A 13,120-nucleotide genomic window follows, 5' to 3' on the forward strand; every position below is an offset into this window, starting at 1 on the left:
AATATCCCCTTGAATACAAATATTTCGGATATATAAAACATTTTACGGTATATTTATTTATTTATTTATTTATTTATTTATTTATTTATTTATTTATTTATTTATTTATTTATTTATTTATCAAATACCCAAAGCGCCTTCATAGGCATTACAGTGGGGGAGGGGGGGGGGATACATAAAGTACATAATACAAAAATACAGGTTACATGCGTAGATAGAGAAACATGATCATAACTATACTAGTACATCACAACATGGTTATGCCTATACAATAACATCATGGAGCGCCTGGACAAACGCCGCATTTGAACTTATCCGCGCAATGTGTGATGGTAGCCGATTCCAGGCTGTAATTGAACTGGGGAAAAATGACTTTTTATACATGGTACTTCTACAGAATATTTCTTTTATTTTCAAATCGTGGTCCACTCTCGTAGACACATAATCAGGGTCATGGAAATATTTCGCGCGGTCGATTCCAGTACGTGAATGGTAGATGTCATGGAAAAGTTTCAGTTTATGAATACAGCGTCGTTTTTGAAGACTGTCCCATCCAATTAACTTTTTTGCCTCGGATACATTGAATTGCCTTGAATAATTTCGAAAAACAAACCGCACTGCTTTACTCTGTATTCGTTCAAGCTTGTCTATGTTCTTTTGTGTCCAGGGATCCCAAACCGTACTGGCGTACTCAAGCACTGATCGTACGCTGGAAAGATATAGCAGAGCCCTTGCATTGACTGGAAATAGTTTGGCATTCCTTTTGAGATACCCGAGCACACGAGATGCTTTGGCAGTAACGTAGTCAATATGTCGTGTCCATGATAAATCGGTCGTAAAGAACACTCCCAAATACTTAAATTCGCGTACGGACAATACCTGTGTTCCATTAATGTTGTAAAAAGTGTGAAATTGTTGAGTTCTTTTTTTAGAAAAACACATGTGTACTGTTTTTTTAACGTTTTTTTTTAATCCTATCTATATCACCTTGCAGAATTGCACAATCACTTTTGTCATGAATTACTCTATACCGTATTTTATGGAACTCTTTGCGACCCCCTTCAAATTCGATATATCGGTGTTCGACTGCAGTTCTCAATACATTCAATTGAATAGAATATAAAACATCCTGTCGCTTAAAGGGGCCACGACACCCAATTTTCGATCACAATCTGTGTTATGCGGGTTAATCATTGTGCGTTCACAAACAAGCTGGCGAAAATTTTAGCGCATTCGGTCGAGCGCTCAATTTAAAATTTATGATTTTTAGAAACACACGAGCGGCCTGAGAGTCGGGCAACAGTGGCGCACTCGCGAGCCGTGACGTAGTAAGCTGCTTGCTTTGCAAGCATCTGCATTCCGGAGAACGATTTTTTGTACCGTGGTCGGCTGCACGTGAAATCGAGCTATTTAAGCTTTCTTCAGCTTGGCATTCAAATTGAACAATTTGCAGCGGCTGAAACTTTGGTAGAAGACGATGTTTCCTCTACGTGCAGCACGTGACGTCACACACTACGCCACCGCCGGCGGTGGGCGGTGTTTATAGCCGGCGACTTCTAGGGCTTAGCTTGCACTGAAATATTCTTTTACGGTCGATTTTTTTCATTCATTTATAGGCAAACTAGACCCTCCACTTTTATTTTTCGTTAAAAACGGCAAACTGTTGGGTGGCCGTGTCATAGCCCCTATAACGGTCTCTCGACTGCGTTTGACCTCCAATGCAAATAGCGCGAAAACAGGAACCGCACGCGAGGTGCATCGCAAAAAGAAAAAAAGAAAACGATGAAAATGAAAGTAAGAGTCACAACGAGAGTGAAAAGATAGCGTGTAGAAATGTGGACAGCGAAATTTATACACGGTGCAAAACGTGTCCACCGGTTCTGATTTTTTTTCTTTACTTTCTCCCCGTTTTTATCTCAAAACTCATGTGTCGTGCGCAACAGACGCCGCAGTGAGAGTGCAGAGAAAAGCGAGCAGTGTTTCTATTCCCGCTATCATAGCAGCCCGCCAGGCAACCGCCTTTCTTTCTTTTTTCTTTTCATATGAAATGTTCGTGTAGCGGAGGTTGGCATCACGTGTGATCCCCGCTATTCCTTCTCTCTTAGGCTAACAGTGCATAGCGAACACATTCCGGTTTCGATCTAGCGAACGAACAAATAAAGAAGAACGACTCACTATGCATAAATCTTTACCGGCTCTAGCAAACACGCAAACGAAGTAGGGAAAAAAGCTCATTTATTCTCTTAGCGAAAGAAAGAAAGAAAGAAAGAAAGAAAGAAAGAAAGAAAGAAAGAAAGAAAGAAAGAAAGAAAGAAAGAAAGAAAGAAAGAAAGAAAGAAAGAAAGAAAGAAAGAAAGAAAGAAAGAAAGAAAGAAAGAAAGGAAAACACTGTAGGATGTAGCGAAGAGTTAGGTTATCTGTTTCCGCAATCCTTAGAGCAGAGAACTGTGAATGCTATTGGCTCTGTAAGAAGACACGATTAAATAAAAAAAAAATAGAAAAGAAAAAACTAGAAAGACAGCAAACGGTAAATCGCTAAATAAGCAAAATATGTAAAGGTGGAGGCTACGTACGCCAGACCACGTAGGACGGTGCCGAAGGATCGATAAGAACCGAGCATTTTTTTTTCTCTCTCTTTTCTTTCTTTTTTCCGAGGTTTCAAAAAGCGAACGGCGCTGAAGATCAGACGCAACACGTCCGAAGGTGCTGGCTTCGGAAAGTGTCTCCTTAGAGTGAAACGTGTTGGTATTTAAAACTGGTTCGGATGGAAAGATAAAGAAGAAGTAATGAGCCTTATTTCCTTTTTTTATTTTGTTCTTTGTTGCGGGTCGGGAGAAAGTTCGGTTCGGATCAGAGAAACGACGCAAGAAGAAGAAGAAGAAGAAGAAGAAATGGCGACTAAGACGGTAGAAAAGGCCGTATATGTCCGTTTTATAACCTCGCCTCGTTCGGCTACGGTCGGGGGAGAAAGTTTATTGAACTGGCTCCTTTGAGGTGATACGGCAAAAAAAAAAAAAAATACAAACCAAGAGCCAAGCAAAGCCGGTGAGATGCGACAGCTACGTCTCCACATCCGGCTATGCAATATAAGGGCTGTTTTAAAACTTTCACCCGCACTTTTGCCCGATAAGTGCTCGACCCCCGAGATTCGGACTGCGCGACCAACGAAAACCAAGAACAGAGAACATCCAGATTTGTCGCCACTTTCCTCCCGCCCCCTTTCGCGTGTCTTGTACAGCTAAAGTATGTAGTTCGACATTGCGTGCTCTTCGAAGCAGGTCCGACAAAGAAAACAAAACAAAAAACAAAAAGCAGTCACAAAGGAAGCGACAGGTCGTGGAACCCGCCAGCGTGCGTGGACCGAGGGCAGTCAACGGGCTCGCGGAAGCTTATGTGTATAAGTAAGCACGTCCGTCTCTCTCTCTCTCTTTTTTTTTTTTTTTTTTGGTTGTGCCTGTGTACCTTTGATAGGCGTCATCAATAGCGGGAGACCTCTAATGCTGCTGCTGTCGCAGCGTCACCTTGTGGTATGTGTCGTGCCGGGTAATCCCTTTCGTGCCCTGCGTCGTTGGCCGTTAGACGCGAGCCGCCAATGAAAGCGCAAGGATATACGGAGAGAGAGACGGTGTCGCTCGTTTTCAACAATATACCAACCGCATTTGGCCCGAGTCTCTGTTCCGGTTGTGTATATATATACACATGAGATACGTTGCACAGCTAAGTAATGTGCATTCTTACTAACGTTCCTTTAGGTATGGTATGATTAACTTTATTGAACGTTCCTGTAGGTGTACCTGGGGTATTTCCGCACTGAGCCTGTTGAAGCACACATAAAAAAACGGTTAGGTGTTTTCAGAGGTAAACCTAATAATAATTCTTGGCGGGAAACTTTAGTCAATGACGCAGTGCTTTTTGAGTAAATAGCGTCATTTATCGAGAGAAGGGGAAGATATCTTTAGCTGACTCTGAGAATTTATTGTAAACCTCTGGCCGCGTGCTGTGCTATTCAATGTTTGGCTCCCGTGTTCTCGGGAGCCTCGATTACCGATCGGCAGCGTTTTCTGACCATGCTGAAAAAGTCTAAGTCAAACAATCTAAGCACACGGGCCTCTATCATTTTACCTCCATCCAAATGCGGCCGTCGTAGCCGGGATTCGATCCCGCGACCTTCGGGTCAGTGGCCAAGCACCACAACCTCTAGAGCACCGCGGCGGGTAGAGAAGTGAACAAAACAAGAATATATACTGGGCTTAATGAACGCAGGAAGGATCGAATGTGTTACACTGAATGTAGGAGATTCAAACAATGACATGACAAGAAAGGACGGCGACATGAAATGTTCCAGAGGCGAAAGAAGAGCGAACACAAAAGAGGAAAACATAAAGAATGAAGAAAGAAGCAAAGTAAGGTAGAAAAAGAATGCAGCATAAAAGAAAGCGAAAGTAAGGGACAAGGAATCAATAAACCCAGCATAAAAATCGGAGGAGGGGGGGGGGGGTAGGCAAATACCGCGGGAGATCGGGATTCCCGATCGTCGAGGTTCCGGCGTCTATCTCGTTTCCTTCGTTTTCCGCCGCTTCGGCGCCGCCTTAATTTACGAATGTCGTCGAACGCGAGGGACACATTTCTGTCTTTCCGGTTCGAGTGGAACGGACCTCTGCCGATCGAGTCAGTGAACGGAGATGTTCGATCTGGCGTGTGGCATGCGAATCGATCGCAACGGCTGGGACCAACATCCGCGCGGAATGCTATGCCGAAGTGAACCGCGTACACCGTCAGTCGATGCATATGTGCGGCGTATACCTAACCTAAATAGAAGGCACGTCAACCGAGGGCTGCAGCTACTGGTATACAGCGAGGAGGGAAAGGACCTTATCGGTTACAGGCTGATCTAGCCTTGTGAGACATGCAGTCTTGCGGTTTGTAAAAGTAGACTGTTATGAACGAATAGACCACATCTGGGGGTGGGGGGGGGTGGGGTGGGGGGGGGAGACCATGCTAATGTACACGTCCGGGCTTTGTGCGGTTTTCGAACGTTCGCTTTCCGCTCACACGATTGGCCAGATAGAAAGCTGTAGCTGTAGGACCATGACAGTTGCGTTCCGGACATACGCGCGAGACAAAACATGCGATTTCAAAGTGTGTACCTATAAGCGAGGTCGGAGTGAACAAACAAACAAACAAACAAACAAACAAACAAACAAACAAACAAACAAACAAACAAACAAACAAACAAACAAACAAACAAACAAACAAACAAACGAAACAACAATACAACTGAACAGTGAGCGGAAACAATAAACATGCACGTTAAACCAGCGCGAATGACGAAGCATTTTCCGGGGCCCCCTTCCGTGCGCTGTGGGAATTCAAATAATCACGCCTTTACATCGCGCCCATTGGCAACATTGTGTCCCGTAGAATGTCCCACGGATTCCCATATTCCAGTAATGGGGCGTGTATTGATCCATGGTAGCTGAGTCGGAAGTCCGGGAACGGTTCGCTGGGTTGTGCCTCGCAGGTGCCCTCGGAAATACCGTCTACACGAACGTGCTCATCGGGACAATGCAATCAAGGGGCACAAGTGAAAGTGCGTGCATCCTTGCATTTTATACATTCGCTGCCAAAACACGTAAGTATATATGTACGCCCGCGAGATCGTTTGCTGGAGGGAGATTACACGTTTTGTCTTCCTGATCGCAGGCCGTTGCTCCTGACAGAGGCGGCGACAAAGCGAAACGGCTCTGTTATACCAAACCGCCAGTCTTCGACCCCGCGCAGTTCGTCTCCGGTTCGAGAAAATCGGGGTGAATTTCGTCTGGTGCTAACAATAACGCCACCTTTATCGGCATCGTCTCATATTCATCAGTGTTTCGATACGCTGCACACCAAATATTGTTCCCAGGGATCCTTATTTGACACACACGCATAATGTCAACATACTTCTGAAATGGCGAGACCACGCCGAAGGCAATGCATAAATAATACCCGAATAAAGATGTTTCTTCTCACTCTCCCCCGCCCTATGCCTGGAACTATCTCGAGCTCACGACAAGTTCTTTAACAGTGCTGGATAAGAATGCCTGGCGGTAAGCCTATAAAATGATACGGAAGGGTATGATGAATTAAGTGGTATACACACAGCTCGCGCGGCGGACATACTTTCTTATCTCATCATCTCGTCTGATCGTCTTCCGTTCTTACACCGCACTCGCCAACGCTTACCTGGCCTCGTCACTATTCTTAGCTCTCCAACACTCCCTACATTTGAGAAGGCGTGAAGCCCTGTGAACAAACGACCGCACAGCAACCGCTGGCGTCTCCCATCACTGAGCACTTTCTTATGCGCCCGGCTAACAACGTCCCACTGGCAGGTACACTCGGGAGAAAGAAAGAATACTGCATCCTTTCGGGCTCGCGCCGTAACCGAACAGTAATCCTCATTTGTCTACCCGTAGATTTCCTTTCTCTCTTATGCATGCAGGCGAAGAACGAAGTGCGCGTATCTTCGTGACAAATTGACATAATTTCGATTACGGTGTTTAAATGACGGACTCGTTGGTATGACAGCCTCGAATACATTACTATAGCACACACGAACAACTCAAAGGCACCGGAAGATATCACAGGAAAGCATAGAGCTGCGCTTTCATGCGACGTTTTCTTGGCTTCTCCGCACACGCTATAGCGTGCGCCAAGCTATCGTAGACACAGCGTGTACGTGACACCAAAGTAATGAAAGCAGAGTATGAAATAAAGAGCGAGCAGTACTGACGACCATTATTGTTTTGGAGGCAATGTATAAGCATCAGTGGTGCGAAAAAATTGGGAGGCAACTCAATCGTTGGGTTGAGATCAAAATGAAGACGATGTTGATGTTATAACAGCTCAATAGCCAACATTTGTAATCATTTAGCCATCTTTAGCCAACTTTAGTCAGCACGGACCAGCAGTAGCCATCGCTTAGCGAACGGGTGCCAACAATAGCTGACATTATCCAGTGCTAGCAAGTGCCGGCTATATATGCGAGTATATACCGAAGTTGAAGTCTCATGACTTAGTCAGACCGTGGCCTCCGCGACCTGCTCCGGTCTCGATGAGACGATCCGATACTGCGCTGCCTTGGATATCGGCGAATATTTAGGTTGGGGATTAGCGGACATCGCCCCCCGTTACATAGTGTAGGTGAAAAAAGTTTGTCTTCATAACAATGACACGGTGCACTTGGGACTCATCGGTCCTCTTCTACCTTCGAAAAATTCGTGCTCCATTCTAAAAAGCATAGAACGCTATACGATCGATGGCCAGCAGCGTCACCCTTCTTCGGTAGCTCAGCGCTCACATTTGCGGGAGCTTTAGTTCCCTCTGTCCTTTCACAATTGTCACCAATCGCGCTCGGCAGTTAGACTCAGACGTCTTAAAGGGACACTAAAGAGCAAAACGATTTTTCTCGCATTAGTAAAGTATATAGTCTTCCACGATTTCAAAAACATCACACTTTCTGCGCGGAGACGCTTAATAAGCGAGAAAATGCGCAAAAAGAAAATACAGGTGGCGACGCCACCTTGGAATTCCCGCACCATTTGCCGTGACGTCACATATTTTTGACGGCGCCTGCTTGGGCCTACGTAGTTCCTAATCGGTTAAATCGAAGTACATTGTCCTCTGAGGGGGCCAGAGACTTGACATAACGAGTTTGTGGAAATTTCGTCGAGCCAGTGGCGCCAAAATACGTTAAATGCTCTTTGAAGTCTTTTACGTCATGAATTACAAAGTTCGGCGCGAGATTTAAAAATTAAACTTTGAACTTGGTTTTCTCCTCTAATAATGAACCTATGGTGGTGAAATAAACTACACAGGGGTTCTCCGAGCACACTTTATCAATATAAACCAATTCATTGTTTCTCTTTAGTGTCCCTTTAGGCGAAAACTAAGACGGGAACAAACAGCGCCAGACATGGGTCGGTGACAAAACGACAGAAAGGGAGCTGATGCCTGTCGTTCTATCACCGTTCCATGTCTAGCGCTGTTTCTTCCCGTCTTATGATGCACCAACCAGCCCAGTAGTTTGGTGCACTCCAGCAGTCAAACTAGCACATTTCGGGAATATACCGTGGTACCACAGAACGCGTGTCTTTCAACCTTGTATCCTCTCTGACAAGAGAAAAGAGATACATTAATAGACGGCATCGCAGGGCGCTTAACAAAGCAGCAATACCAAATTTGCCGCCCTGCGCTATGAGAGAGCCTGCTGGAAAAAGTGACGTACAAGCCCAACTCGCGAGTAACCGTAGACAGAAAACGCGACTCACCGTCGACGCAGTTGCTTTCCAGGTACTCGCTGGTCTCTGCCGCTGGCACGAAGTACCGATCCCCGACCACCGAGTGCCGGTCCATGTCGCTGATGGCGCACTCTCCAGACGACGGGTCGAAGTTGGCCGAGCGGCACTGGAACTCGGTCTCGTCCAGGCACAGGTCCATGCACTCCTCGCGAGCCACGGCGTGGAGACGCTTTCTCGCCAGGTCTCGCAGCGCGTAGCCCGTGACGCGCTCGAAGGCCCAGTCACGATTGCAGCGACGTTTTCCTGCACAAAGGAATCGTTGCGACCAATAAGATACTGTCCTACACTTGTTAATGTGTGCGCTTCACGATGTTTGGACGATAGAGCAAAGCAGTGGACAGGGCTGGTGCGAACACACAAGAGAAGTTAATTGAAAAATGGAAAGACAAAAACACGTGGTGCATATGTGCTTTTATCGTCCCGCTTTTCACTAAAGTTATGTTGTGAGTTTGTGCCCGTGCTGTCTACTCCTTTCGTCCATTGTCCAAAAATTGTGAACAGCACACGTATGCAAGTACGAATCCCTACCAACTCGCACAGGAAGGAAGGAAGGAAAACGGGAGAGAGGAAAAACAGGGATGTTAACCAGTTTGGCATAACCGGTATGCTACCCTGCACAGGGGGAAGGCATGGGGGAGATTGAAAGAAGAGTTTGAAAGAAAGATTGCAAGAAAACTCGCTCAGCCTTCTTTATATTCTAATACTCTTCTACACATTTAATAGGTTCGTATAGACTGAGTAGGCAAGCCATAGCTTCTATGCCACGGTGAAAAGTGAGCCACACCAGCACCCCCCCCCCATCCCCCCCCCCCCCTCCTTGCCTTCCGCCGCGATACTACCCGGGGCTCAAGACACACAAAATCAGGCCTCGTCGTTAATAATTCAACTTGCGATAAGTTACACTCAACTCTAGGGTAATCTTACTTCGTCAAACTTTCAGCGCTTATTGCCTTTTGTTTCGCGACCATATAACGAAACAAATGGCATGCCGGACGCCACGTGTTATTAACGACTTGACGGCTAGCAGCAGTAGATGTCAGTGGAGGTTTTCTGAAAACTGAGTCCAGGCGTGCTGAAATATTAGCTCTCCCCCTCCCCCACCGCATCACCACCTCAAAAAGAAAAGAAAAGAAAGTAAACAAACTGTTTCGTAACAGTTTCGAAACGATCCACTAACCCGCCTTTCCAGTCCACAGGACTCCTACAAAGTTCCTATAGCCGCCTCCATTCAAGGAGCCCGAACACGTGACTTGCTTTAATAACCAGGGTTCTTTCACCGGCTGGAAGAACGGGGAGGTCGATAGCCTGACTTATTTGGTATAAAAGCCTCAGAGTTCCTCCACAAAAGCCATTCACACCTGCAATCACGGAGGCGATGAACGGCCCCCTTTCTTGCGTGAGCCTTCAGGCGAAACGATGACGGAAGACCATGCATATGAGAAGATCCCACAGGATGCATAGCGCGTCTACCGCCGATGATGAAAAAAAAAAAAAAAGTCCTGGCGCTGCGAGGTTAGCGTGCCACGGTCGGGTAACTTTTCGGTACACGCTTGGATGAAAAGTGGAGGTATTTCGACGCAGGGGGTCCCTGCAGGCTCGCTTTCTGTGGAATAAGAGAGGCATGCGCCTAACCTTAACTTGCTGCGCGAGCGCATTTTTGTGAAGGGACTGGTTGCCGCTACTAATAAATCCCGCTACGGTCTATGCCTGCTGGGGAGCCGAGACAAGAGATGCAACTCCGAAATTCTTTCTTTTGGGAGTGCTGAGCGTCCCGCATGCGTTCACCTTTCGCAATCGATAAGACTGTGCGGGCAGTAGCTACTGCTATAGACTGTACGCGAGTTGACGTGAGCTCCTACGTCAAGCAGTGGCTGTAGCCGTAGATGGCACACTCACCTCTGCTGTCGTTGTAACTGCCACCTTAAATTTAGTCGAGAAAATTGGGAGACCTGTCTGCCCAGGCAAATGTTCTTTACGAAATCAAACATGCTTCTTTGAGGAGAATAAGGTGAGCAGCTCTCCGGGTCTACTGTTCACGACGGCCGGTAATGAAATGTTGAAACTTTCTGACTATTGCCGCTGAGCGGGTTGTTCTTACATGTGTTATGATAGGCGCGTAATAAACTGTATAATAAATCTCATAAGTTTCGTAGAGGCCTGGAGGCGAGGAAAAAAAAAGATCATGCAAAGAGCAAAAAAGTACTGCGAAGTAATTCATGCTCTTTGTTTTTACTCTGTACGCAATACTAGACAAGTGGACGACAATATCAATTACGTAATGTAGAGTACACAGTATTGAGCACACTGCTGTTGCTACTATTGGTGCTGCCGCTACTATACCATATATAGAATACTTGTGAACTGCATCAGCTGCTACTACTGCTGCTGCTACTGCTGGTGCTACTGCTACTGCTACTGCTGCTGCTACTGCTGTTACTACTACTACTGCCACCATCACCAGAACTAATACTGCTACTACTACTGCTAATAGTACTATGCTGTTACTGCTACTACTACTTCCACTAGTGTTGCTGCCAGCATACGACTGCTGCGACTGCATATACTGCTGCTGCTACTTCTACCGCTACTACAGCAACTGCTACTGTTTTCGTTCAATCAGGGCTGATCATACGATGCGTTATGGAGTGGCCGAGGTGCGTTAGCTGCATTGAAACTATTGCTGCTGCCTGGAACTCACCGAATAGGCATATCTTCTGCGCGTAGAGCGTGAACACGGGAAACTGCGAGATGGCCAACGACGCCGGCCGCTCGGTGGCGCTCGAAGTGAAGAGAACGCACAGGCCCGTCTCGAAGTTCACCGACTGGCACGACGCGTTGCGGCGGCAGTGGTCCAGGCAGTCGGTCAGCTGCAGCGTGCCGGGCTTCAGCTCGATCGTGTCCGACGGAGCGCTGTACACGTATCCCGTGACGAGCTCGAACGTCAGTCGGCCGTTGGGGCAACCACCGCCCGATGCTGCGATAGAAGACGAGGGTAACAGCATGAGTGACGACGGCAGTGCTCGAAGGTAGTGGGTTCGATCCCCACCGGCGGCAAATTGCTGTTCTCGTTCGCTTCAATTAAAAACTACACATAATGCCACCTGTGCTTTTCCATTAGCTTTTGATTTGACAGAGTCAAGCATGACTCGTGTAAAAAGAATGTGCGAAGCTTGCTGGCACGTACAAGAAACTGCCGTTACAACAAAACTGCGCCCAATATTCACAAATTGTGCTGACGCTACTGGGTAAGAACGTTTTGTGAATACTAAGCCCATTGATGAATACTGGAAAGATACAAAATGAAGACGGAGGAAAGGGCAGTTCATATTTTTTTCTTTTTTTTTGTAAAACTTGGTAAAACTAAAACTCCTCGAGAATTCTCCGACGCAGAAACAACACGTGCCACGACAGCCACGTTCCGAATTTCTTTCACCTTAGCCGCTGATTCACCCATCCATTAAGACTGTCGACGTTCGCGCTCCTAAATGATTAAACTATGCGCTCCTGTTCAAGTACCAGGAGACAGGTCCTCCTATATGGTTCTGATACCTGTATTGTCTCAATCCCATCATTTTTATCAATGCTCTGAACGGAATATCTCTATAGAACGCTGGAAAAGTTTACATTAGGCTTAGCGTGACAATTTTACAACTTTCTTGCTCAAAGCCTAAGGTTATACTAGCCCAGTCGACCACCCTGCTGCGGTAATTTTGAACTCAAATTGTTACCAATGCAGACTGAGACAAACACGACACAATAGCGTGCGAGCACATCGACTGATGACGAGTCCCTCTTTCGGCTGAGCATCTCGAAATTTTCGTCGTTCGGGACCACCTAGCTTGTAACTGGCCCTCATGTAATAACCCGTAACTCGCGGCTATTGAGGTACTAATAAGTGACCATTAACTGCCACTGGTCGATTGTGACATAGACAGGAAACAGGCGTGTTTGTCGGAAGTAAGAAAGAGGTTGATGGCGGATTCATTCTCTTGCAACATCACCGGAGATCCTGTCCTGGACATTGACCGTCGTCGGATGTATACGACCGCACAAACATATGAAAGGGGTAAGGATTGCTCTACGAAGAACCAAGCGAAGAAAGAAGACGCAGCCAAGAAATAAGATAAACAAAGGAGGGGGGGGAGGGGGGACGAGAAAATAATAACGTCACAAAGAAAGTGTCATGGCGGAAAAAGCGAGTACACGGTCAGCAACAAACGGGGAAGCGCTGCAAAAGGCGAGACGAGCACACGTAAGCGTTCCAAAACGGCTTCTTCTTTTCGTCGTCATGTCGTTGCCACCCCCTGAAACAGGCCTGCCTGTCTGCTTTTTTTTTTTGTCGCTATACTATTGTCGCACGAATTCCCACCACGCAATGGGGTGGACGTCGGCCCAGAAGCCACGGCGGTGCGGTGTGCGCTTTCGCTATACGACTTCGTCGTGATAGTCGAGTACAACGCACTTCTCGACAACACTACAGCGGCAGCAGCAGCAGCAGCTTCCGTTCAACCCCCCCCCCCCCCCACCTCCCCCCGGAGAACACAGATGGCGCAGTAACACGCATCGTCGAACACGCGACTCTACCACTCGTGACTGAAGAGTTGAGACAGTGACTCTTCATTTCACTTAGGCCTAGCGCGTGTACGAGGTGTGCCGGGTGGACCCGCGCGTCCACGGGCCACTTCCGACGATACGATCGCGCTTTTGCGAAGCGAGGGCTCGTTGTTCGGTAGCCTAATGGACTGCGGAGTGTGGCGTTGACCCGATCGAAGAGGTAG

The 13,120-nt window shown here is 47.0% G+C and overlaps 1 protein-coding gene across 1 annotated transcript in view; it reads right to left on the reverse strand.

Moving 5' to 3' along the window:
• The window catches only part of LOC119405392 (uncharacterized), a 165,323-nt gene that overhangs the window by 88,773 nt on the left and 63,430 nt on the right, over positions 1-13,120 (reverse strand). The window contains exons 3-4 of the mRNA XM_037672230.2: positions 11,041-11,316; positions 8,313-8,585 (exon numbers count right to left, since the gene is read on the reverse strand). Coding sequence (XP_037528158.1) covers positions 8,313-8,585; positions 11,041-11,316 — 549 coding nt within the window. The remainder of the gene's footprint in view (positions 1-8,312; positions 8,586-11,040; positions 11,317-13,120) is intronic.

The sequence above is a fragment of the Rhipicephalus sanguineus genome, chromosome 9, assembly GCF_013339695.2.
Source record: "Rhipicephalus sanguineus isolate Rsan-2018 chromosome 9, BIME_Rsan_1.4, whole genome shotgun sequence".
Lineage (NCBI taxonomy): Eukaryota > Metazoa > Arthropoda > Arachnida > Ixodida > Ixodidae > Rhipicephalus > Rhipicephalus sanguineus.